The following is a 26,983-nucleotide window of genomic DNA, read 5'->3' on the forward strand; positions in this document are numbered from 1 at the left end:
TATGTAATTTTTATATCATATTTTTTCAATGCGTAAATCACCCAGTACGCAATTTATCTGGAGCACAGAGTACAGGATTAATAAAACATCTGTTATAAAGTTTTGAATAATTGGACATTATTTTATTTGGAACACTAATATTCAATAATATATATTATATAAATAAAATATATATAAATAAGAGATAAATAATTAGATAAAAATCTTTAAAGTTAGTAGATGTATCTTTAAACTTATTTCTATGTATTTTTTATTGTATGTGATAAAGTCAGTAAGTGGATCTATAAATCACCCCTCAGATTAACCACAGCTGAACTGACATTAAAAAAGCCTGTATTCTAATGGTCTAGTATACAAATATTGACTGGAGTTCAAACATATTGTGGAAAACAATTTGCTCACTTTCTCACTGGAGGTCATAACCTAAAGGGGAGTTTTATTTAACTTGTGACGTCAGAGGGTAATAGTGTTTTGACTAGTGACTGCTGAGTGACATCAGAGGGCAGGAGTTTTCTGACTATTGGCCAGTTTGTGGCTATAACCATTTTGTGTCATGTGACACTATTAGCCTACAGGACCGAGTTTCACCCCAGTGACTTTTAAACTTTAAACTATTGAACCATATTCAGGTCAAGTCACAGACAGCATAATCTCCAAACCAGTCAGGAAAGGAAAACAAAAATGAACAAAAACAACCACACATATATAAATATATTTAATTCATATTTCATTATTTTATTTAAAACACTGAAATGAATTATGTACACTTAAAAAACAAAACAAAAAAACCAACAAAAAAATAAAAAAAAACCCCATTCAGTTTGTACAAAATAGTATCCAGCGATAAATAACTTAAAAAGAAAAAAAAAACTGATGCTGGAGTAAGTTTTACAGAAATGGAGTCACAAAAATGGCAACACTTTAAGACGTTGTCAAATCAACATACTTCTTATACATCGATCGTGAGAGTTGAGTAACAGTTTGTCTTTTTTAAATATATATCATACACAATTCCTAAAACCAACTTTCCCCAGCCTGCACTTCCTTCCCTGTCACTTCAATGCCACTGTTTTGATCCACACCCTGGGTTACAATGTATAGGTCCTATTCACAAAACCTTATTAAATAAGGTTTGTAATTTTTGAACCTCATTTAAAATAATCAAAGAAGTGTGCTTTTTGAATAGGATCCATGTGTTACATAGTTACAGTGCTTGTATTGACACACAGCAATGAAAAAATAAATAAAATCATTGAATCAGTTGGCCGATTACTCGATTAGTTGTTACCCACCAATTTAAGTATGTTTTCATCCCCAGTGATGCTGTACAACTAGGCACAGTATTAAGACATACACACTTACATAACGAAAAGATCAAAACTAACACATACTCTAGGCAGCATACAAACCGGAAATATACTTATGGCTCCACAATGTCATTTTTTTCAAGGCGTATCTCTTCATTTCCCTGCGATTCTGAGGGTTGCTCAAGCTTTTTGCTTTCTTAAGACTGGTGTCCCAAACGTCATGGGTTTGGAGACATACCCTACAAGGCTTGGTCAAATACAACCTCTCGTTTTCAACCCTAATGTCTATGGGGATGGTTATTTTAAATCCAAAAACTAAATGAGGGCAAGATAAACATATATCTATATATTTATACAAAAATTCAAGTATAGACAAATTATTTAAAATAACAAACATACATAACTAGCAAGAGATAAAAGTCATCACAATAGCTCCAGGATGACCACTTAATATATATATTGGGTACCTGGAAACAAAGTTGTGTAAAAGGCTCAGTTCCAATATGTGGGATAAAGCATGCAATTCCAAAACTCTTTTAACAGGATGCTAGACTGGCATGACAACACACAATTTTGTCCAGGAAGTTGCCCAATAAGGGATCTTTGTGTCACACCTCCAAAAAACAGAACCATCAAGACCTCTGAAATCAAAATGAACCTCAAAGCTCGGCAAACAAAAAAGAAAGCATTTTATAGGATCTAGTTAAACTACTGCCAGAAGGAAAAGCACAGTAGCCCTATAATGCTTACAGGGTTTGTTTGATTGTTTAACCATGACTGACTGGTCAAGAATGAGACCTTTGTTAATTTATGACCAGACTAAAACACCATATGATAGATTTAAATTGATTTCTCTGAACATTCTCCTTGAATCAGTAACTATGGTGGCAAAACCTGTCTTGGTCTCAGTTATGTGCAAGTTCCAAATTAGTTTTGCTGTAGGGCAAGTTTTAAAGCTGGTGCAACCTAGTATTTGCAATGTAAATGAATCTGAATTCCAGCAAACGTTACTCCTGCTGCTCAGCTTCTGAACAGTTGGCATGTCTGACCATGCCTTTTAGCTGAGGAACCTGACAATGACTCATCATCTGCCACACAAACACATACACATACTATGCATGTCTTAACCAAGCATAGGCAGTCCCTACCCTTTCACGCACAGAAACTCAAGAGGCAATATCAAGCACTCGATCAACATTTTTCAACACTATTATGAAAGTCAGGGAAGAGCTTACAGTATGATTGCACAATACAGACACATGTCTCAGGTTACAAAATATAGCCAGGAAACACACCCCGCCAAAAAAAACAAAACAAAAAAAACCCCACAACATTTTCCCAACTACAACTGCCTAAAGAGTTTTTAATACTTGCCAATACATTTCCAAAAAGATAATAATAAAATAAATAACATAGAATTGGAAGAATTATAAAAATACAGTTCAATGAAAGTGAGGGGGGTGAATCTGCCAGCAGATTAGTGTTAAGCCCTCACTGCTCGTTGTACAGGTTCCGTTTTGAAATATTTTCCCATTTTGGCAGCACTGTAGTTCAGGATCAGTAAAACAAGACAACAATATCTTCATCCCATGACTGTCTGCTTTAGATAAGGACACTGAGATGGGTACAATTGTATAATATTCTGGATGCTTCTTTGAGCCACATATTTATAAAATCCTATAATAAATTGCAGTTATATAAATAAGTCAGAATTCTCTTTGATCTCCTTTCTGGAAGCAAAAGGGTGTAGGTCCTGGTTTTACAGTTGGTATAAGAAATGTGCATTGCAGCCATTATTTTATAGGTCTCTTATGGGTTACATGTTCACAGTTTGAGTGGCATGGACAAGTTTGTTACACAGAGCTGCCTCCACAGCTGATCCATGGCCAATCCTTTATGTGCTCTCGAAGCATGCTGAATACAGACATAGCAACAGCTTTGGAATCCATGTTGATTTAGCCAGTAACGCTCATTTTTGGTCTCCGATATTGTTTGAAACAAACCATTTAATAAGACCTCAGGTTAAACATCTGTGTTGTCAACTTTGACATACTCCCCAACCTGTTCATAGGACAGGGAGTTCTCAGAACTGTCCGTGGTGAAGGACCCTTCGGATTCTGAATTTCTCTCTTCCTCTTCCTTGGACTCCAGCTCTGACTCCACATTGTCATCCAGTAAGAACTTTCCCTTGCTTTCCTCCTCCATCAGGTTCTCCTCATCAATGAAGGTGATGTTGGCATTCTGGAAAATGAGAGCCTGATACCCCTTGGGGTCCCACCGGCCCCTATTCTCCCTTTCATCTTTGTCTAGCTGGTTCTCAAATATTTCCATTTCTTCCTTCCCACTCATAGCTTGCAGGACAGAAGGGTTATCATACATGAAGCCCTTGTTCATGGAGTACATCTCCAAGTCGCCTTGGCTGCGACTCCTCTTCAGCCGAGGAGACCTTTCAAAGCTCAGGATCTTGTTGTTGTGGGTGCTACCGCTGCACACAGCTGTACCGTTTGTGGTGCCAATCTGCTTGATCAAATCATTATAACCCACCTGCTTTTTAGAGAGGAAGTTGAAAATGTTGACATCCTCAGTGGCGATGTTGCTGGTTGTGCTAGTGGCTGTGGTTCTGGCCGCGGGCAGGGCCTTCTTGTTCTTGTGGTGGTGATGCCGGTCCTGCAGAGACTCTCTGCGCCGTTTCCTCCTCTTCTTCAAGGCCTTGTGGACCTCCACAAACATGCTGACTTTCCAGTTGATGAAGAGGGAAAGCCAGGCCAATCCCAGGTAGATCCACAGCTCCACAAAGTAACGGTACATAACGTGGTAGTCTGCATTCGGGTCAACCCCTACATAAAACAAAGAGAGACACAAAGATTAATCATCACCCATAACTTAATCAGAATTTTAAGGTAAAACAAAACACAAACTCCTTAGTTTATTATAGTTTTATTAAAAATGATCATTACTGCCTATTTTATTTAATAACGTTCTAGGTTTTCTGTATCGTTTTTATACATTATATACAGTGCTGAGAAAATTTGTGAACCCCTTAGGATTTTCACATATTTCAAACCTAAAATGTTATTAGATCTTAATCTAAGTCTTAATAATAGATAAATATAACCTGATTAAACAAATGACACAAAAACATGATCTTTTTTCAAAATGTATTTATCAACAAATGATTCAACATTCAATATTCATGTGTGAAAAAGTATGTGAACCTTAGATTCAGTAACTGGTGGCACCCCCTTGAGCAACAATGACTTCAACTAAGCGTTTCCTGTAACTGTTGGTCAGTCTCTCACATCGGTTTTGAGGAATTGTGGCCCATTCCTCCTTACAGACTGCTTCAAGGGCTTCCTTGCATGGACAGCTCGCTTCAGGTCCTGCCACAACATTTCAATGGGGTATAGGTCCGGACTTTGACTAGGCCATTCTAAAACGCAAAATTTCATCTTCTGCAGCCATTCTTTTGTAGATCTGCTTGTATGTTTAGGATCATTGTCTTGCTGCATGACTAACTGTCAGTTCAGCTTCAGCTCACGGACAGATGGCCTGATATTCTCCTCTAGAATCTTCTGATACAATGCAGAATTCATGGTTGTGTCAATGATGGCAAGTCATCCAGGTCCTGAGGCAGCAAAGCAGCCCCAAACCATCACACTCCCACCACCATGCTTGAAGGTTCTTCTGTTCGAACGCAGTGTTTGGTTTTCACCAAACATAAAGTTTCTCATTGAGGCCAAAAAGTTCTACCTTTGACTCGTCTGTCCAGAGAACATTGTTCCAGAAGTCTTGTGGATCATCTTTGTGCTCTTTGGCGAACTTCAGACAGGCCGCAATGTTCTTTTTAGAGAGCAGTGGTTTCCTCCTGGCTATCCTTCCATGAACACCATTCTTGTTCAGTCTTTTTCTGATAGAGGAGTAATGAACACTCACATTAGCCAAGGCGAGAGTGGCCTGCAGATCCTTGGATGTTACTCTGGGGTTCTTTGTGACTTCCTTGATGATTTTCCGTATGTTCTTGGAGAGATTTTGGTAGGATGACCGCTCCTGGGTAGAGTGACTGCGGTCTTGAACTTTCTCCATTTGTAGACTATCTGTCTGACAGTGGATTGGTGGAGCCCCAAATCCTGAGAAATGGTTTTGTAACCTTTCTAGACTGTTGAGCATCAATAACTGTTTTTCTGAGGTCCTCAGAGATTTCTTCTGATCATGGCATGACGTGTTTCCACACACCTGTATGGTGAAGACCAAACTCACAAAGTTTCTGATCTTTATATAGGGTGGGGCCTCCCAAACTCACCCCTGAAGATCTACCTAATTATTTAAACACCTGATTCTTATTATCCCCTTAATTGAGTTGATAAAACCAGGGGTTCACTTACTTTATCACATACCCTGAATCGTAATTACTCATTGTTTGTCTAATTTATACATCATTTTGTTTCAAAAGACATGGAACTGGTTAATTTGAACCCTACTGGATATTTAAGAAAAGAGTGGTTTTGATTCAAGAAGGCCATCATGGTAAAAATATGGAATTTCCATAATTAACATTGGGGTTCACAAACTTTTTCTCTGCACTGTACATATTTATTTTGTTACACAGTAAACAGGAAAAAGTTAGCTTATGAACAGTGGAAAACATAAACCCAGATGACCATGTGGCATAAACATCTTAGGTCTTCGAGTTTGTATTGATAAACCTGAATTCGGACTTCATATGGAATTTTAACCAGTATGCCGGTTGTTTGTGTAAGTGCGGGTTCATGGATTAAAAATTGTGACAATAATAACAACAACAACAACAACAATAATAATAATAATAATAATAATAATAATAATAATAATAATAATTATTTTTCCACCTGAGATTGCCACCACTAACCTTCGACCAGATATTGTCTTGTGGTCTGGATCAGCATGCCTTGTTCACCTGGTAGAGTTAACAGTGCCATGGGAGGACGCTGTAGATGAGGCGTATGAGAGGAAGAAACTGCGGTATGCTCAACTAGCCACTGAAGCGGAACAGCGAGGATGGAGAGTTCGGGTTTACCCAGTGGAAGTGGGTTGTCGAGGATTTGTGGCACACTCTACAACCCGGTTTCTCAGAGACGTCGGATTCAGTGGCCAAGAGTTGCGTCGCACAGTGAAGAACTTATCTGAAGCAGCAGAGAGGAGCAGCAACTGGCTGTGGTTGAGACGGAAAGATTCTGGCTGGGGACAGGTAAGTAAGCTGGGCTGAGTTGAGTGGGGGACGGAGGGGGGTGATGCTGGGACGCCAGAATCACCGTCGAGCCCTCTTGAGGTGTCGTGGGCTAGTCGACGAAACACTGAGGATGGAAGGTGCCCACTTGAAAACCCCAGAGATGTACCCTACTTAGCTCAATCCAGACGGTTGTCATGCTGATGCGCTGGGGAGGCCGCACTTTGGTTGATCCCCGGAGCCAGCATCGCAGCCGTTGTGTGTGCTGATGCGCCAGGGAGGCAAAATAAGCTGATCCCTGGAGCCAGCATTACACTTCAGCCATTAACACCAGACAGAAGGATATCTACATCATCATATGGAAGGAAACGTAAATGGATGGAGACGCATATGGATCACATTAGTTTACTGTAAAGCTACGTCTTAGTTGGTGCTTATCTTGGCGAGAGCCGAGTTCAAATCAGCATGAAGTTTTAACATCTACTCTCGTGTAATGGAAATCATGAAGATCTGGATACGTCCAGTGACTGCTGTGAATAGTGCAGCTGGCAACAAGGGAAAGACCTTGTGACAGCCTGGAGAGACAGCTGACAGGAGGAAAGAGACCCCATTGGGGCTGGTAAGGGTTAGCTACCCTTGTCGGCAGTATCCAGCTCTGTGTTTACAGGATGCTGGAGACACCCGCCCAAGGCTTCTAAGAAATTAAAGAGAAAAATACCCCTAGAGTCTGCGAGAGCGGGGGCGGAAGATGACTCAACGTTGGACAACACGGTTAACGACTTAGGAACGGAAACGGATATGAGTATGGAGAGTACTTCACAAAAGACTAGTTCAAGATCTGCAGTTAACAAAGACATGGAACTCCAGGTTTGTGTCTGCGGCTGGAGCAAGGCGACAACTGTCAGGGGTTTGAAGATTCATCAAGGGAGAATGAAATGCTTGAGGGAGAAGGGACAAGGGCCTCGCATTGATCAGTACTTCTTACGAAGTCAGTCAAGTCAGTCGAATGAAATCCAGCGACAGGAAGCAAACCACAGTTCGCAGGATATCAGCACCCCTGTCATAGATGTGAGGAGGACTTGCATGGACACAGTTAGTGATGAACCTAATGATCCTTGTGAACCCGGTCAGACAAACCAGCATAAGAGAGAAAAGAACCTCAACGGGCACAAGCCTGGAGTTAAATGGCCAAGAGCTTGTGAGAAAACTGCATGGGACACAGTAAACACAGATCTCTGCGTTGCATTGGAAAGATTAAGTGGAACAGTTGAAAAGAAGCTGGATAAATTTGGGGACATCATCTACGCATATGGAAGTGAGAGGTTTGGAGTTGAAAAAAGGAAGGAAAAAGTACAAACTATTCCTGGAAAGTCTAGACGGCAGCAGGAGATTGAACGCTTAGTTAGAGAAAGGAGACAGCTGAGGAACCAATGGAGAAGAGCAGAACAAAGTCAGAAGGAGGGACTCAATCTCTTACAAAGGGTCATAAAAGATAAGCTTGCAACATTGCGCAGAGCTGAGCGCCTACGGAAACGCTACAAAAAGAAGGAGCGTGCGAGAGCTAACTTTTATAAAGACCCATTCAAATTTGTAAAGAAGTTATTCACCAGTGAGAAGAATGGCACACTAAAAGCATCTAAGGTTGAGCTGGAGAGATATTTGGAGGAAACACATACAGATTCAAAAAGGCAGGAGCCTATGTCAATTCCGTCAGACATCCCACCTATCAATCCACCAGAATACCAAATGGAGGACTGTGCACCTAAGTGGAAAGAAATAGAGCAAGCTGTGAAAAAAGCAAGGGCTTCATCATCTCCAGGGCCTAATGGAGTTCCGTACAGAGTGTACAAGAGTGCTTCAGGAGTTCTACGAATTCTGTGGAAATTGATGAAAGTGGCATGGGAAAAACAGGTTGTACCAAGAGCATGGCGCCGAGCAGGTGGAGTCTTTATACCTAAAGAAAAAGATTCTACAAGCATCAGTCAGTTTCGTCCCATTTCCCTATTAAACGTAGAAGGCAAGATTTTCTTCAGCATTATTGCTCAGAGATTGTCAGCTTACCTATTAAAGAACTGCTTCATTGACACTTCAATACAAAAAGCGGGCATTCCAGGTTTCCCAGGTTGCTTAGAACACATCAATGTGATCTGGCAACAAATTCAATCAGCTAAAAAGGAGAGGAAGGAGCTCCATGTGACATTCCTGGATTTGGCTAATGCATATGGTTCAGTGCCACATGAACTACTTTGGGCAGCATTTGATTTTTTCAGTGTACCGATGACAATAACAAATTTAGTGAAAGCCTATTTTGGAGATTTGCAATTCAGTTTTTCAACTTCAGAATTCAGCACTACATGGCAATGCCTAGAGGTTGGAATAATGGCAGGATGCACCATTTCTCCACTGGCTTTTACCATGGCAATGGAAGTAATCATTAGGGCATCAAAATGGGTAGTAGGAGGAGAGCGCTTGGCTTCTGGAATGCGACTACCACCAATTCGAGCATACATGGATGACATGACAACCATGACTACAACAGTAGCCTGCACTAATCGATTATTGGGCAAATTAACCAATAACATTGAATGGGCACGAATGCAATTCAAGCCCACTAAATCAAGGAGCATCTCTATAATTAAAGGCAAAGTAGTAGATAAAACATTCTTCATTAATGGTGAGGCAATACCAACAGTGTCTGAGAAGCCAGTGAAGAGTCTTGGGAGATGGTACGACGGGGATCTAAAGGACACAGTTCGTGTGGGAGAAGTTAGACAACAAGCAGTGGAAGGGTTGAAGAGCATAGACAGCTGCGCTCTACCAGGTAAACTAAAACTCTGGTGCTTTCAGTTTGGTCTACTGCCGAGGTTGCTGTGGCCACTGACTGTGTACGAGGTTTCTTTGACAACAGTAGAGAAGCTGGAAGCTTTAATCAGTTCATACATCAGGAAATGGTTGGGAGTTCCACGCTGCCTCAGCAGAGTGGGACTTTATGGTAAAGGAATACTGCAGCTACCAGTCTCTGCTCTAACCGAGGAGTTTAAGTGCGCCAAGGTCAGACTGGAAATGACATTAGTAGAGTCACGCGATAAATGCGTAAGGGAGGCAGCACCTGTGTTGAAAACTGGAAGAAAGTGGGCGGCAAAGAAAGCTGTGGAAGATGCAAAGGCTGCCCTTCGAATTGGTGATATCATGGGGCAAGTTCAGCATGGAAGAGGGGGTCTTGGTTTCAGTTCAACTCCTCCTACATGGCACAAGGCGGCCCCAGCTCAAAGAAGGAAGCTGGTAGTCAACGAGGTGCAAAAGCAGGAGGAGAGGATGAGGTGTATAAAGGCCATTTCCCAGGCCAAACAGGGAGAATGGATGAGATGGGAGAGTGTGGAACAACGCAAGATTGGCTGGCAAGACCTATGGTCAATGGAACAGAGCAGGATCAGTTTCCTCATCAGGTCAACATATGATGTTCTCCCATCACCACAGAACCTAAACCTCTGGGTAGGAGAGGATCCCTCATGTCCTTTGTGTTCATCACCTGCAACATTAAGGCACATTTTGACAGGATGTAAGGTGGCTCTTAGCCAAGGACGGTTTACTTGGCGCCATGACCAGGTGCTGCGATGTTTGGCCTTAGCATTGGAAGACAAGCGTAACATGACCAATAAGTTGCCACCTGTTCCATCAAAACATTACACACAAAAGACAACATTCCTCCGCCCAGGAGAGCAACCACCAAGAAAAGGTGTTAAAACCAATCCTCGCCCAGGACAACTGGAAGCTGCTAGAGACTGGAATATGCTGGCAGATGTTGGTCAACGGCTTATTTTTCCACCTGAGATTGCCACCACTAACCTTCGACCAGATATTGTCTTGTGGTCTGGATCAGCACGCCTTGTTCACCTGGTAGAGTTAACAGTGCCATGGGAGGACGCTGTAGATGAGGCGTATGAGAGGAAGAAACTGCGGTATGCTCAACTAGCCACTGAAGCGGAACAGCGAGGATGGAGAGTTCGGGTTTACCCAGTGGAAGTGGGTTGTCGAGGATTTGTGGCACACTCTACAACCCGGTTTCTCAGAGACGTCGGATTCAGTGGCCAAGAGTTGCGTCGCACAGTGAAGAACTTATCTGAAGCAGCAGAGAGGAGCAGCAACTGGCTGTGGTTGAGACGGAAAGATTCTGGCTGGGGACAGGTAAGTAAGCTGGGCTGAGTTGAGTGGGGGACGGAGGGGGGTGATGCTGGGACGCCAGAATCACCGTCGAGCCCTCTTGAGGTGTCGTGGGCTAGTCGACGAAACACTGAGGATGGAAGGTGCCCACTTGAAAACCCCAGAGATGTACCCTACTTAGCTCAATCCAGACGGTTGTCATGCTGATGCGCTGGGGAGGCCGCACTTTGGTTGATCCCCGGAGCCAGCATCGCAGCCGTTGTGTGTGCTGATGCGCCAGGGAGGCAAAATAAGCTGATCCCTGGAGCCAGCATTACACTTCAGCCATTAACACCAGACAGAAGGATATCTACATCATCATATGGAAGGAAACGTAAATGGATGGAGACGCATATGGATCACATTAGTTTACTGTAAAGCTACGTCTTAGTTGGTGCTTATCTTGGCGAGAGCCGAGTTCAAATCAGCATGAAGTTTTAACATCTACTCTCGTGTAATGGAAATCATAATAATACACACTGCAACAGCTTTTTCAGGGAATGGCCAGGACTTTGAGGACATTCTTGATGAGCACACTGTTTGTCCGCCCACTCCCCTCCCCCAGAAAGCATTAATTTTAGCGCAAGTGGTTTAGCGCAAGTGGTTCTCAGCATCTAAAATACCCTTCTCCCTGCTTCAGTTTTCTGCTTCAATGCATACATGTACATTTAGAACTACATTACAGGGTTAGAAATTAGGGTGGGTTCAAGTAGAAAACAAAACGCTAAACAAGTTGTGGTTTACACATGCAACACTATGGACAGTTTTGGAGGCTGCCTCAGAGACGTACCTGCAACCAGATCCCCGAAGCCTATGGTGGAGATGGTGACGAAGGAGAAGTAGAGACCCTCAATGTAGGACCAGCCCTCTGTCACCATGAACACAAATGGGGGCATGACCAGGTGCACCAGCACCCCCCAGACGACAAATATAGCTGTGCAGGTGAACTGGGCCTTCCTCTGAAACGAGAGAGAGAGAGAAGAGAAACAAAGTTATTCAGAGTTAAAACTATAAACAATTGGCAAACAGAATGCACATTTCAAATGTCGCCCACAAACCACTTATTGATCATGAGTTCCCAATATAAACCTGGGACCCTGTTTGTGTGGTCAACAAGGCTAGTGCCCTAGTTTAAATTAAATGTCAGTTTATTAAGAAGGCGAACGTGATTTGTCACAAAACACACAATAAATATTATGCATTATGCTTTTTCTACTCAAACAAGGGAATATGTAAATTAATGCTCTAGAGACCAGTTTTGTTTCACAGACAAAGAATCCACAGACTGTTCTCTGGATTTCCATCCATAACTATAAACACGGGATATACTGTAATACTGAAATTAAACTTTAGTAGTTACATTTAGAGAGCAAAGGAAAATAAATAAATCTCACCAAGCTAACGCCTCTCTTGGTTAGAAATTGTCCCAAGTGCTTGGCACGTCCACCGAAGAACTTGCCCAGAGCACTGATCCATGTGAGGCAGAGAGGGACTCCAAAGAGCCCATAGAATATACAGAACACCCTGCCTGGGGAGGTCTTGGGAGCAATGTTCCCATAACCTGGAGAAAGGACAGAGAATAAAGTACAGAGAATGCAGTACGGCAGAACACAAGAATGACTAAGTGACACAAGCAACTCAAGCAGAATTTTAGCTGTAACTCTAAACTGTTAGGTAAGGGGATAAGCAGCTCTGTTTTAAAGAGAGCTGGCTACAGTGAAGACATCTGTGGGTTTAGGTAGTTGCTGCAGGGTTGAGATAAAAGAAAACAATTGGTTAACACTGGGCAGCAGTGTTTTGATGTACAGTGATTGGGGTGTAAAATGGAGTGATTTGAGCAGGTCAGAGTATTGAGCCACAGTGCAAAACAAACAGATTGTTCTAAACACTAGGTAGATTATTTCCTATACTGAACACTATGTACCTTTACTACTACGACTGTATAACTAATTCATGCTTCATTAATGAACAGTGGCAGAAATCTTTTGAGATTAATGACAGTTCGCTGTTATTGCTTGGACAAACACATATGCAAAATTAAAAACTACCGGCGTAGTTAGATACATACCTATTGTAGTGATGACTGTAGCAGCAAAAATGACAGCATTAGGCCAGTTCCAATTATTGAAGGTCTTGTTTCCTGTGATGGTGATTCCCTGTCCAGCAGCACTGGACACTACCTGTAAATGAGTATATATAGGACTTGAACTTTCAGTTTTGATTTTCCAAATCTCTACCTCCCTTTAAATGTTAATTAGTAGTTGTTAAGCTGTTTCTGCATCCTGATAAAGACAAAACTACTAATTAAAACACTGAATTTAAGTTGTTTTTTTTTTTCTTTGCTACAAATCAAGTAGATTTTAAAATGATGAACTTCCTATCAGTGTACACTCTGTAACGATAGACTAGGCGACTGTAGGAATGAAATGCAATTAGGATCAGCGATGAGCAGTTGATTTAATTTGTCACGTCTGTTAGAAATAAAAATTAAGCGAAACAGAATCAGGCTGTCAAGATAAGCTCAGTGAAGTTGGTCCCCCTAGAAACAGCACAAACATTGAGTCATATATCATTAGTCTGTGCTACGTTTGTGTCGGTTTGTGCCATTGAAACAAACGTTTGTGCTGCTATGGTTTTTAAGATATTAACGATTCTTTTTTTAGGGGACTGACGTCACTCAGCCCCCTTACAATAATGGAATTGTGTCGTGTCATTCATTTGTGTTGTTTTTTTAATTGTTCATTGTTAATTGTTCATTTGGAACTTAAAAAAAAAAAGAACGCATCTTTAACGTTCTACTGTGCTTGCGCTGTCCCTGTCTCAATAGTGTTGTGCTAGCCACTGAGGGTAAGTAGTGCTGTGGTCTCTCCTGTTTATTAGTTTATTTTATTTAACGAATGTTTGAATTATTCAATGTTTTCTTTTACTACACATATTTTTAATATAGACTGAAGTATTGCTTTGAGTTTAGAGTGTGTTACTGTTTGTATAAGTTTTATTTTGATATTTACTATGTTAGAAATCAACTGTACTTCAGCACAACTTTTTAAAATTATTTTTCATTTTTCTGAGTATTTTTAATGAAAGTGTTTATTATTTGTACAGGAGACTGACGCTCCGGGAGAGATTGAGTGAGCTTTTTGTGTTTTGTTTCTCTTTGCGGTATGTTTTCTGAGTGTTCTCTTTGTTTTGAGTATTTTATTTATTGATTACTTTTATTTAAAAAATCTGACAGTTGACTATTTGAAAGTAACTTGACAAAACAACTTTGTGAATGCTACCATATCACAAATGTAGACTTTAATAATGTCTGGACAATTTTGAATGAAAATACAAACAAACGTTTCATGAGTCGAAATATATAGCTAGAAAAAATAACTTCTACAATTTTCTTTAACATATGAATTATAACATGTATTTTTCACAATTAATAACAAAATTATTCAATAATTTTAAACAACGGGTGAAAGAAACCTTAGACTAATGAAACAATTACCTGAGGAAATACACAATTACAGTTACATTCAGATCTAACCTGCTGTAAACCCTGCCGTCTTTATTTCAACAGCATTAAAGATGTCCCTCTACATTTTTGCTCTGAGAACATAGGCATCTTTCTGCACACCCCTTTGAATCATATTCTTCACTACTTGTAATTGACCCCAGATCTGCACTGAATGGAAATGGGAATACTGTACTGGCAAAACACATTAATCCTTTGTGTAGCACAGTGTGAGGGCATACCTGGACTTCTGAGTTTCCTGATATGACTGCTTTTGACAAGTCATCATACTTCTCCCAGGTGAAATCATGCCTTTTGCAATATGCTATGTAGTGACCAAGTAAGTATTTGCTAGCAGGTTGGCAAAAAGCAACAACACCTCTGAATGTGAATTTCTCCCCATCTAATTCCATGTTGTGTGGAAATTAGGTTAGTGTCTTTCTTTTCATTACTCGAGCAATATCCCATGTCAGTATCAATACAAAGATGTTGTCCAGTTGTCAAGGTATGGGTTACAGTCCCATTACACAGCATGTTCTCTGAAATAGAGTGGTCAAATAATTGCATTTCCACAGGGGTATTCTCAACATCCTGAACTTCTGCAAGACATCTGGATTGGCCTGGTTTAAATTCTTGCTTAACTGCCTATACTAGCCGTCACTCATCTTGCCTTCAGTGTATTTACATTTATGGACACTAACGTGACATTACGTGAAACTCCATCATGCCGAGGGCAGTGTGTTGACGAGCATTGATCCTTTGCTACTAAACTAGGCACTGTTATGAATGATTTTGAAATGATAGTTACTTAACCAACAAAATGGTAACACTTTAAAATAAGTGTCTGTAATTCCAATGTAACTAACACATGATTTCCTACTGATTTCAAATTAAATTCCTATTGAGTTCAAAAGTCAAAATGAGCTGATGGCATACTTTTCATAACTTCATGACATTTCCCTTAATACACATGAAATAAACATGAATAGACACTTATTTTAAAGTGTTACCAATTCACAGGGCATATGCTAAGGCTGTAAGGATAGAGCAGAAGAAGCAGAAACTAGCTTGTTAATGGGACAGAGGTGGACAAAGAGAGCCTTAGGATAGAAGGCGAGCCGATGGCTCGGACTTAAAAGCGGGCTTAGAGGGGCCCGGACTTGAAGTTAGGATAGGAAGAGATCCCCGACCGATGAGCCGCCTTTGGTTGAAGGCTGAAGCCTCAAGGATCTGAAAATACATAAAAGGGCTTCGACTAGGCAGAGACTCCTCTCGGGGCGAAGGAAAGTCAGATGAATCAGGACCTGAAAGGAGAGATAGAAAAGGGTTCCCTGACTGATCTGGTGCTGCCCTCGGATGAGGTGAGGTGCAGGCCTCCGAAGCCGGGAGCAGAGAGGCATCCCGCAGGGAACCGGCAACAGACAGAGATGGGTCAGTCTGGGACTTGGCACTAAGAGCATAAAGCGTGCCACGTCCCGAGGGAAATAGAATAGAGCCTCGGGTGATGAGGTAAGATTAGTGCATGAGCTGCGACAGGATAGTGTAGCCGGGGGTCTCCTCCAACTCACAGTGGTGAGAACCCCCCAGAGCGAGGACGAGGTCGCTGAAGCAGACCTGAGGTCGAGGAAGTGAGACTCAATTGCCTCCCAAAGAATTGACCCCTGGCTCTCCGCAGAAACCCCACCGTGGGACAAACAACAGGAGAACATAAAAGAAAGGCATACCAGAAAAATGAGAAAGGAAAGGACAAACAAGACATACAGGAGAGAGGTTAAGAAAGGGTTAGTGTGAGATGATATGTGTATACCTGCCACTCAGTGGAGAGGAAAAAAACCCTTTGCTCTTAGGGGAAAACCTCTGGTGGACCTGGCAGACAGGTAGCCCCCACTCCGGGCATGCTAACAATTTTCGGATAGTAGATGATGAACCAATATATGAATCGACTGCTGAGCGCCGCATATTTTTTGATTGTGTGGATATTGATGTTGGCCTTGGCTGCAGAAGTGGCTGCTCCGATTCTAAATGAATGAGGGGTATAGAATTGATGAGGCAGGCCTGCTCAGGAAACAAGGGTAGCAAGATGAGAGGAAAACCAGTGGTGGGATTTAATTGTGCGGGAGGAGTCGATGAACAGTGGGTCTGATGGGAGAAATGGTTTCTTAGAGACAATGCACTTTGACATGGATGAGTAGGGCATACTGGCAAGTCGATTTTTGAAAGTTGAATGAAATGTCCTTGGTGAAGCTGGTCAGTTTTAGAGGTGCGGAGCCAGATGAGGAAGTGTGAGTCCGGGAACTGAGAGAGGTCGCAGGAACAAATACCTGATGTGGGGAAGCTTGAAATAGATGAGACGGTGAACTCAGAACATCTGAGAAAGCCAAAAAAAGCTGTTAAACACATGACCAGGTCCTCGAAGGGGGAGAAACAGCCTTTTCAGAGCGTTGATATCAGGGAATATAAGATGTTGAATGATATGAGTAGGTGGGAGGTGGAGGAGGGAGGGGAGTTCTTGAGAATCCCTCGGATTGTTAGACGAACTGCAGAGATGGATAGGATCATTGGAGAAGGTACTAACATTAAGAGGTAGGAATACTGGATTCCAGAGATGTATGATTTAATGGTGGTAGGAGCCAAGTGAAGACAGTCTCTTGCATGAACGATGAAGGCTAGGACTGCAGTCTTGATTGAACAGGATAGGTTGAATATGCATTTGAGTGCAAAAGGTAGTAAATGTTGACCAGCGGGTAGAATAAGATGATCTGGTGGCAGGGGCCAAGGCTGTGGCCATGTATTGTCGGGCAGATTGCTGGAGATTGGAGAGTGATGGGTTCAGCTGAGCAGAAGCAGTTGAATAGGTGGGGTTTGAAGAGGGGATGGGGATGCTGAGGGAACCAGAAAGAGCATCAGTAGCATTATTATGGGTGCCAGGAAGGTGGCGAACTTGAATAATGAAATTGTCGGAGACTGAAATCCAGATTAGACTGCCTGCAGACTTGCCTGTAAGCTGCCCAGAGCTGTGTTGTCCTCCAGTGCTGTAGCTCTGAGGTGGCTGCATGGTGGGCCTGCAGTGTGTAAAAGAAGCGATCGGCTGATGGCACGTGCTTCAGTGGACAGTGTGCGTTCGTCTTCGCCACTCCCGAGTCAGCGCGGGGGTGGTAGCGGTGAGCTGAGCCTAAAAATAATTGGCTATTCCAAATTGGGGAGAAACAACTGTCGACTACTAAATAAATAAATATATATTATATATATATATATATATATATATATATATATATATATATATATATATATATATATATATATATGCTGCTTGTGAGGCTTCCACGAGGTGCTGATAGATCGATGATAAGGTGTTTCTTGCCTGAATATTTGCGAGTGGCAATGACTGGGATTAATGCAAAAGGTGGGAAATGGAGGAGCTGCAAACGGTCCGACCATGAAATTCTTGTCAATTTCTGCCTGGATGAGAGTGGTGACGATTTCAGATTCAATTAAGGCAGAGTGTACATTTTTGCAAATGTAAGGTGATGATGGGATTTCGGAGAGGCTGGTGCACGAAGGACAACATGTTGTATAACATATACACCCACCCCTCATTGTATCGCCCCTCGCTATACTGCGGATTTGGGTATATCGCGGTCCTGGAGTTGGATCCTCATTTTTACTTTCTGGCTGCGTATGCCTTAGCTGCAATATACATAGGCACTTAGAATTACTGTTTGTTTTATTTCATACTGCACATCACAAACAACAATATACAAAACAATTAAACAAAGCATTAATATTGTACTGTTATCATAAAATTAAATATCTACTTGCTGAAGCGGTTTTTATTTTATTTTAGCCAACGAGGTGTTCATGTGTGGCAGCAATGCACCAGTAAAAGTCACTGGGTAGGGATGTCAGCTCCCTAGCAACTAGCCTCCTATGTTGGGAATGGATTATTTCAATGCAGCGGGTCTGTGCATTTGTGTAAGGAGAGGAAGACTCATGAAATTAATTGGAGACGGAAGTTTATGAGAAGCAATTACCGCCCTCTGTACCAATTAAAATGGTGTGCTGCTTTTTATACGAAAAATGAGAAAAAGCAGGTTGCGTTGAGGCTTTATACTGGACCGTGACGCCCCCGATAAAACGAGGGAGTGGTTGTACAGTATTTGTTCTTAGCCTATTTGTTTTTCTAGGGGTCTCTCGCTATATCATGGCCCTCGATATATAGCGAATTTATATTGGACCCCGACACCTGCGATATATATCGAGTGGGTGGTGTATATATGTATATACAGTACACAGTATACACATCTTTGCTACAGTGTTTAACATCATGACATCATCATTTCACCTGAACCAAGTCTAACAGTCACAAGGTTGTTATTCTAATTTTGCAGAACCCATCTGAGATACTTGCCAGCAAGCTCCATAATCTAGATGAATAATTACTAAAACGTCTTGACCGGAACTGAAGGAACATCATGTGCAGTGACCTCATGGTAAAGAAAAGAGCCTGAGGTCCACCATACTTTAAGCCACTTCCTCCTGACAGGGACAGATACATTACTCGGTGGGGATTGAGCTGGAGAGATAGACCTGATTTAAGTGTCAGTGCCAAGAGTACAGTTTGGTTTATTAGTGTCCAGCAGCTGTCAGCTCTAGCAGGATTTGAGATTCAGACGGCCAGGAGGTTTGAGATTCAGATGTTGTTCAATGGTGCAATACACAATATCCACCTTAACTTAAGATACACTGTGGCAGGGGTTCATTATGTCCCTGCCAGCAATCACAGCTGTGGCCATTCCCCAAATAAGTAATTGAGTGATACTTGGGGATTAGCCACCTGTATAAAGGGCAGCAGAAATCCTTTATTTGGAGGAGGGTGTTAGGTAAGTGTTTTGACCTGTGTGCTTGTAACTGTAGGGAAGGTGAATGCCCAGCCTAACTAATATTGTATTGTTTAGTTTAACCTTTTATTTTGGCCCTTGTGCTTGTTTAGTTTGTTCCTGTGTTTTCTGTTTAATAAATGTGCGCTTCACTGCAGGTTCTGTCTCTGAGTCTCTTAATTCCTGCTGGTAACAGCTTACCCTGTCACAGACACTTAACACATACAGAGAATGACTAGTGTATGGAATGGGTTACAGAGCCATGTTGTTGATGCTGAAACAACGCTGGGATCCTTAGTTGGATTCAACATGATGAAGAAAATAGTAGACTACAAGCAAGCAGATGATATTATTGTTCCTACGGCATGCTAAATGTTTAAATCCGATGCATGTTAACAAGCATTTTCTAACAAAATAACATAGCTATACAATAATTTAAAATCTTCAGCAATGGAACATTTAACAAGAACACCAACAAATAATAATAATAATAATAATAATAATAATAATAATAATAATAATAATAATAATAATAATAATAATGAACAACAAACTAGCATTGAGCAACAGTTGTGAACTTCCAGCTGGGGCACTGGGCACCGCACAGCAGAAATAAGCATTCCTCAAAATCCCAGCCAGGCAGTCGAGAGCGCCTGCCAGGCAAGAAATGCAGATCTGTGGGAATCGCAGCACTGGGTGGTAACACCATGGAAAATCCTGACCTGCCCCAAAATAAACACTAACTTTAACATTGTGATGTTATATTTGACACCTGTCCAAAATAAAAAAGGGCTCTGAGCAAAAACTGGGAAGACATTGCTTCTGTGGATTTTACTGTACATGAATTAGTTCTTTAACATGTACATTTCAAATAGCTTCCGAAGCATTTGACTTTAGAGAGAGGCTGGAGCATATTGGACTGCTGTACAAAGCAAAACCTGGCAAACCTGATAAATACAACCTAGGTCTGCAACAAAGTGCACATTTTCAAAGGTTCAGAACACATTACCGAAGGAAGGCTCAAACCTTCAATGGTACTCATTTGCATAATTTACTGGCGACGTCACCATTGTGTTAACTGTGTTTTTATAATTTAAATAAAAATAAAAATACACGTTGTTTATTTACACGTAATTGAAGATGTTTATGATACATACAGTAAGCTTGCACTGCACAACTGCAGCGGACTTAGGCAAAACAAAGCTTTATTTAACAGTCACCGTTCCAAGCAGGTTATCCGTCACATTTTACTACTACTAAAAATATTACAGGGGCAGAAAGTTTCCAAAATCTTAACATGCCCATTCGGGCATGTAGCTCTAAATTTTACATGCCCAACTGTAATGGGGTGCAGCCTATTGTGTGGTGGTTTTGTGTTTTTTGTATTGTTTAGAGTGGATACGATTAAGTTTGGGGTGTGGTTCAGTGAGTGAGTTTGTGTGAGGAATGTATGGAATGTGCCTGGGCTAATGAGGTGCAAACTGCCCAATTAGCCCAGACACCTGTATAAAAGGGAGTGGTTGGGCATGTTAGTGGGTGAGTGTTTGTGAGAGTGAGAAGACCTGTGTGAGAGAGTGAGTGGTTCTTTTTGGTATAGTTTGTTTAAAGCCTGTTTTTGTGTTTGTCTTTTTGGTTGACCATCGTGCCTTTTGTTTTGTGTATTTTGTTTAATTAAAAGTCTGCACATCCTGACTCTGAGTCTCCTTACCCCGGTCAGCCTGTCACACTAACACAAAATTTTACAAGCCCAAGTGTGCAACTGAAAAACACTTTTCTGCTGCTGGTGATTCCACACTGATGGAGGACTTCTGAACTGCATGTCCTGCTGTGTGTCTCGTGCCAACAGTCTCAAACATCCAATGTTCCACTGCTGCATCCTCTTAGTTGACATTTTTTTATCGAATAAGCAGACATCCAGTCCTTAATTTGTGCCAGGGCTTGCCGAGACACAGCCCCGGAACCTCTGGGTGTGCAGAGTCATAGTGTCGGTACCTTTTTAAATTCTCAACACTGTTGTATCAAGCCTGCAAGTTCTTGCGTGCGAGCTAAAGAGAGAGAGTCAGCTGCCACGTTTGTAGCCTACTTTAAATTTCTTTAAGATTTCAGCTTGAGTGCCTTTAAGTAAGATGACACTAGATGCAAGTCTTTTTTTTATACACAAGCTTACTTGATTTGAACAACATCATGAATGATACAAGCAATTTCTTACACTACTTGGTTTGATTAAATGAGTAGTACACAACAAAATATGAAAGCTGAACATTAATTTCAATAAAGAACAATGAAAATTACAATTTTTAATGAAAAAAATCTATTGTAGCCTACTTCAATAGGAAAATTGGCTTGCTACATTATACTAAACCAAAACAATAAAAAATAATAATAATCTGGTCCTCTCCTGCCTTTTTCAATGAATATAATTTAATAAATTAATAGCGAATAAAAACATACAAATTTAACAACTACCTAGCCTAAGTTTAATTAATCATTTTTGTAATCTACCAGCGGCTTCTGTTGCATACACATCGCTGATAATAGTGCAGACCGTGGGTCAAACCAATGTTCGTGTTGGTGCGTATTTATTTATTTTTTTTAATCAATGTCATCCTTCTGGAGTCCTCTGAAAGTCTTTTAATTTGTTTAGTTTTTTAATATATATATATATATATATATATATATATATATATATATATATATATATATATACATACACATTATATTACAAAAATATAAGTATCGGGTGCTGTACAAGATGCAGGCAAGGTAAGTATCAGTTCTGACCTTTTGTGGAGTGGATTTCAGCTTGTATCATACAGTACCTTGTACCATTGATTTCTTGTTGTTTAACTTTCAATATCTACTTGTATTTGGCTTCCCATTTCTCACTCTTCTTGTTAGTCAGATGTGTTCCAGAACTCCCGAGGGATGGCCACTCTGCAATTATTCTGTCCCTGTCCACAACCTGGCCATCATTACTGGAGTGGAGTAAATGGTTTATACTTTAGTTTTTATTTATTTTCCCAAATACTAAAGACAGAACTCTGTTCTCAGAGCCTTGCTACTTCCCACTGTCCCTCTTAAGTGGTTACCCCCAAACCCCCAAGGATGCAACAACAGAGGGGTCGGAGCAAGGAGGAAGTGTCCAGGAGATGCGTACCTCTTCCTGAGTGAACTGGCAGCAACAACATTCTTTTGTTTTCATTTATGGGAGTATCTGTGTGAAGCCAACTCTGGGTTCTAATGATCTTGTTCGGGCGGTGTTTTGATAGGCGCGACTAAGGCATCAATTAAACATACAAAGGAAATGTTTTTGCGGCTTTCGCCAAGTGTTATTTGGACATCTCGGAAATTATATTGGTATCCACTGCTGTGCTGAGGTATGCTGGGAAGTCCGCAGAAGCCACTTACTTTAATTTGTGGCACAACAAAAAGAGCTTTTGATCAATTACTAACCCCTTTAAGTGAGCTGCAGGGTTGTTGTAATTTAAGTGGTCTCAAAAAACCACATCTTTACTGCAACAGGGGTGCAGATTTCTGTGTTCAGGTATATGAATTAATTGTATATGCACTTGTACAAGAATGTATTACCCGAATCTGTACATGCAATGGAACCTAAGAAAAAAAAAGAAAAAAAAAAAACCTGTAATACCTGTATACATTAAAGGTCTAAAATAAGCACAACAGCATGTGAACCATCCAGAAAATGGGGAAAGGACAAGCGTGTAGAAAATGCCTCCAGTTGTGCACTCATCATATCTAAATTAGATTAAATAAAACTGGTAAGAAGATAGAAGGTGGTGAGGTTAGAATGCCAACTGCACCCATCAGATATCAGGAGGCGCTCAAACCACAATGACACATGGCTTTTGTTATCAACTGAGCCACTTTCACATGTGCCACAGTAAATGCTCTTGTTACAAGAACAAAGGTCAACTGGTTGCTTTTCACATTAAATTGTTTTATTGCTCAAATGTTGTAAAATGAATCAAAGAAATTGGAAATTCAGCAGAATCGTTAGGCATGCATCAAGACATTTTGTTGCCGATACACTACTTTTCACATAAACTTCTGTGCATGCATTATCCAGTTAAAAAAAAAAAATCCATTAGGTTAAATAGCTTGTATTGCTGAAATGTATGTCTGAGGGGTCAGTGGTTTTATTCAGTTTTATTTGTTTGAAGTTACTAACACCACCACATGTACAGCACAGTTCACTTCTTAATGCCAGACAATCAACTGAAGTTTTTTTTCTAGTATTGTTATCCAGGCCTTCAGTAGCACACAAATGCTGCAAGTGGCAGTTGTAGACACACCTTCCATTCGCAACCTTTGGATCCAGGCATCCTACCATCTGTATATGAAATGTATCTCCTACCATCAGATAACAATATAACTAGGGCATCTGATTTTCGGTGTTTAACCACGATTTGTCTTCTCTCGTTTAAAAATTCAATTGATATCTGTTAAGCCATTCATGTATCTCAATCACAACTGAGAAAGGCATTAATAGTAAAATTGATTTAATTCATGTTTTTTTTCTGTGAAACAACTAAATGGGCTTTTAAACCGTAAGTCTTACTTTTTCATTTAAAAGCAGAAGGGACACCTCTTTATTAATGTAAATATAGTTACGCATAATGATTGTAATAAAGTAATAAAATACAACATCGCATATCCGACCTGTGGATTGGGGTATAGGCGGATATGTGAAAAAGTCGGATTTGCGAACTATAGAAAATGATATTTGCAATCTATAGAAAATGACATTTACACACGCATAAATAGGTTAGTGAACAAAAACAACACTCAAACTGCTTTAAACACAGGGAAAATTCTGTGCTTTAAAAGTAAGCTAACGTGAGATTAATTAGGCTACAAATACACATTGTTGCTGTGCGATTTACTATAAGCCATCTCCACGCAAAGCTTTTAAGCCCCTACCTCCCTGGTTCTGCTTTCTTAATATCTCTGTCACGGTACTTTGCGTTCTTTCTTGATATTGCCAATAGCCGATAAGCAGCTTGGTTTAAATATTGCTTCAGCCATTTTAAACAAACGGGTGGTAAGCATTGCGTTTATGAAGCTTGCTTTGTTTAATTCAAATGCATTTAAAAGCTACAACAACATGCTGCCAATATCTGCAACTGTGCACTCCATCATATAAAACACATTGCACAAAAAAAAAAAGAGTAAAACACAAAGCTTTCTCAACTGGTGTATTGAAATATCACTGATACACACAGCCGACTGACACACGCACACAGCCCGTCTCTCTTAAAGGGGAACGCACCAAAAGGCCGATTGCTATAACGCTTTCTTTCTGTTTCCATCATGGACGCTGCACTTGCTGCGAATACCATTACTCTCGTAGCCTAATTTTAATACTTATTTATACTTATTTATTTAATTGATCAGGGCTGTTATGTGACAGTCAGATATGCGACGTTCCGCTATACTTTATTTTTCATTCTAGCTTTAATAAAGATTAGTCCTTATTAACATGTTGCGATCTCGTTTGTGCATTCTGCATTTAAATAAATTAAGGCTTGGCAATTTAAAAGCTCATTTAGTTGTTTCACAGAAAAAGAAAAAAAACACATAGATCAATTTTACTATTAACGTGTTTCTCAGTTGTGATTGACAAACATAAATGGCTTAAAAGGCATCAATTTAATTCTTAAAGGAAAGTATAAAAGTTGGGTTAAAGCACCAAAAACCAGAAGCCCTAAATATAACCATATACTCCACCAATTTGTTTTCTATGGCACCCTTGATCACACATGGCTGCAAGAAAATTTGATGTCGTACACAAGACCAAAACACCCACTATAAACCATGAGAGCCTACATAATGCCAGATTAATATTTTAACACATGACATGATCTGGAATTTAGCACACTGCTCTGAAACGAAAGCACACTGGTTGTCCAATGCGTGTTGTTCAACTTGCTGTTAATGAGCCCAAACAGGTTCAATGTCCACGTTAATATTTAGGAAATAAATGTCTTGCTCATGTATAGTTTCTCCTGGTTGAATAATTAACAAAATATTAAAAGCAAGTCTTCACATTGGTTTTGCTGCCATTTTTTCCCAAGCCTTTTGCCCTGGTGAGATAGTCAGTCATTGGTTGACTAATCATATAATGTAATGTTGCTTCTACAAAATCAAGGCATGCCTAAAATGGGTGGTGCGTTATCATTCTGTACCTGCATGCTCAGACGATGATGAATGTCAAATCATTTCCTTACAGCTATGTACAGCAGCAGCGTCAAGTATTTCAGTCTGGACTTGCTCCTGACTCGATAGAACCCTTACTTTATTTTCTGTCATATAAAACATTTTACAGCACACCTCTTGATTTCGCCTATCATATACCTTATAGCTCCATTTATCATCATTAACATCATCGATGAGGAAGCGTGGGCAAGTTCAATCTGGGAGCTGTTCACAGACAAGACATACATGCCCTAGTGAATCAAAATACAACATACTTTTTTATTATTTCACAGTTACTTAATCCACCTGCTTAAAATGTACTTATATACACTAATAAAAAGAAACTGAACATACAATGATTTGCTTAACGTGGCTAAAAAGGCTAAATACTAAGGTTTAAAAATAGTAAACCCATGCTTGCTGTACTCCACTTTTACCCCCCTCAGGGTGTGAAATAACCGATGGCACTGGTGGCAATTGCTGCAGTGCCCAGGCCACTTGCCTCAATGCCTCTCAAATTTAAAAAAAATAAAATAAAAAAAATAAAATAAAAAAAATAAAAAAACTTACAACAAAAGTTGCCTGTATGCCCTTCCTTCATTGCTGCCGATGTCCATCAGCACCAGCACATCCCATCTACAACCCATTCACAAACTTGCTCAGTGTCAGCTGGCTAATTCTGTCACAATTCAATGGAATCTTGTCCTGCTAGAAAATGATTCATTACCAATGTATTATTGTTGGCATTCTTTTTACTGCGCACCTCCCAGCACTAAGCCACGAGAAAGACTTCGGTTCATGAAGGGCAAACAGAGGGAGGGACGCTGTTAGACTGAGCTCAACATGACTGCGCCTCCAGGAATTTTCAATCACGTGTCTTTGATTTTGTCTGTGAGCACCATGTTAACTCAAAAACATTTAAAAAGAAAGAAGGAAGAAGAGCTGTCTAAAGCGGCTGCAAAGTGTTCTAAGATTTACCTAATGTAGTGTCACAGAGTGACCCTAAAAACATCTTCCTTTGTACAAGGAAAGGTGTATGTGGCAGAGATGGGTGGCTCTTTGACAGAAACAGTTTAATTTACTGATGATGGGAATGAGAATGTAGAGATGGAAGCCCAGCTAACAAGATTTTAGTTTTTGCAGGTATCAGGCTTTTAAAGACTGTCACCCACACCTGTGGTGGCTTTGACAGACTCACTGAGAGCAGAAACTGACCCAAGACTGTCACAGCTACTGGAAGCAGACTGATCTTTGGGATACAAATTGAACATTTGCAAAACTGCAACAAATATTGTAATGACTGTAATGTATTTTAAAAGAATATTGATTTTGAATTAATAAAGAACATAATTAAACTCTGAAGAGAAATAATATGTTTGAACTAGAAGTTGCAGGCAACTTTACGGCTTCCAAGCATTTACAGCACAAGAAAGTATGGTTGGAAATCATATGAACATTTTGTTAACTGGAAAGCATAATTTTTGAGTATGCTTACTATCAGTAGCTTACAACTATTTAAACAGAGTAAATGCGTTAAGAAAATGTCTTATTTATAACAATTAATGTACATTAGTATATGACTTTACACACCAAGTTTCACAGCTATGCAATAAGCGGTTTCAGAGAAGAAGATCTTTGAATATCGTCAAAAACGCATGCAAAAAATCCAATATGGCGG

At 40.4% G+C, this 26,983-nt stretch overlaps 1 protein-coding gene across 1 annotated transcript in view; it reads right to left on the bottom strand.

Annotated features, from left to right (window-relative positions):
• Positions 1-700: 700 nt before the first annotated feature.
• LOC117410408 (potassium channel subfamily K member 5-like) overlaps positions 701-26,983 on the bottom strand; it is a 36,807-nt gene continuing 10,524 nt past the window's right edge. The window contains exons 2-5 of the mRNA XM_034016921.3: positions 12,779-12,890; positions 12,105-12,271; positions 11,501-11,669; positions 701-4,144 (exon numbers count right to left, since the gene is read on the bottom strand). Coding sequence (XP_033872812.1) covers positions 3,330-4,144; positions 11,501-11,669; positions 12,105-12,271; positions 12,779-12,890 — 1,263 coding nt within the window. The 3' untranslated portion in view covers positions 701-3,329. The remainder of the gene's footprint in view (positions 4,145-11,500; positions 11,670-12,104; positions 12,272-12,778; positions 12,891-26,983) is intronic.

The sequence above is a fragment of the Acipenser ruthenus genome, chromosome 6 (genome assembly GCF_902713425.1).
Source record: "Acipenser ruthenus chromosome 6, fAciRut3.2 maternal haplotype, whole genome shotgun sequence".
NCBI lineage: Eukaryota > Metazoa > Chordata > Actinopteri > Acipenseriformes > Acipenseridae > Acipenser > Acipenser ruthenus.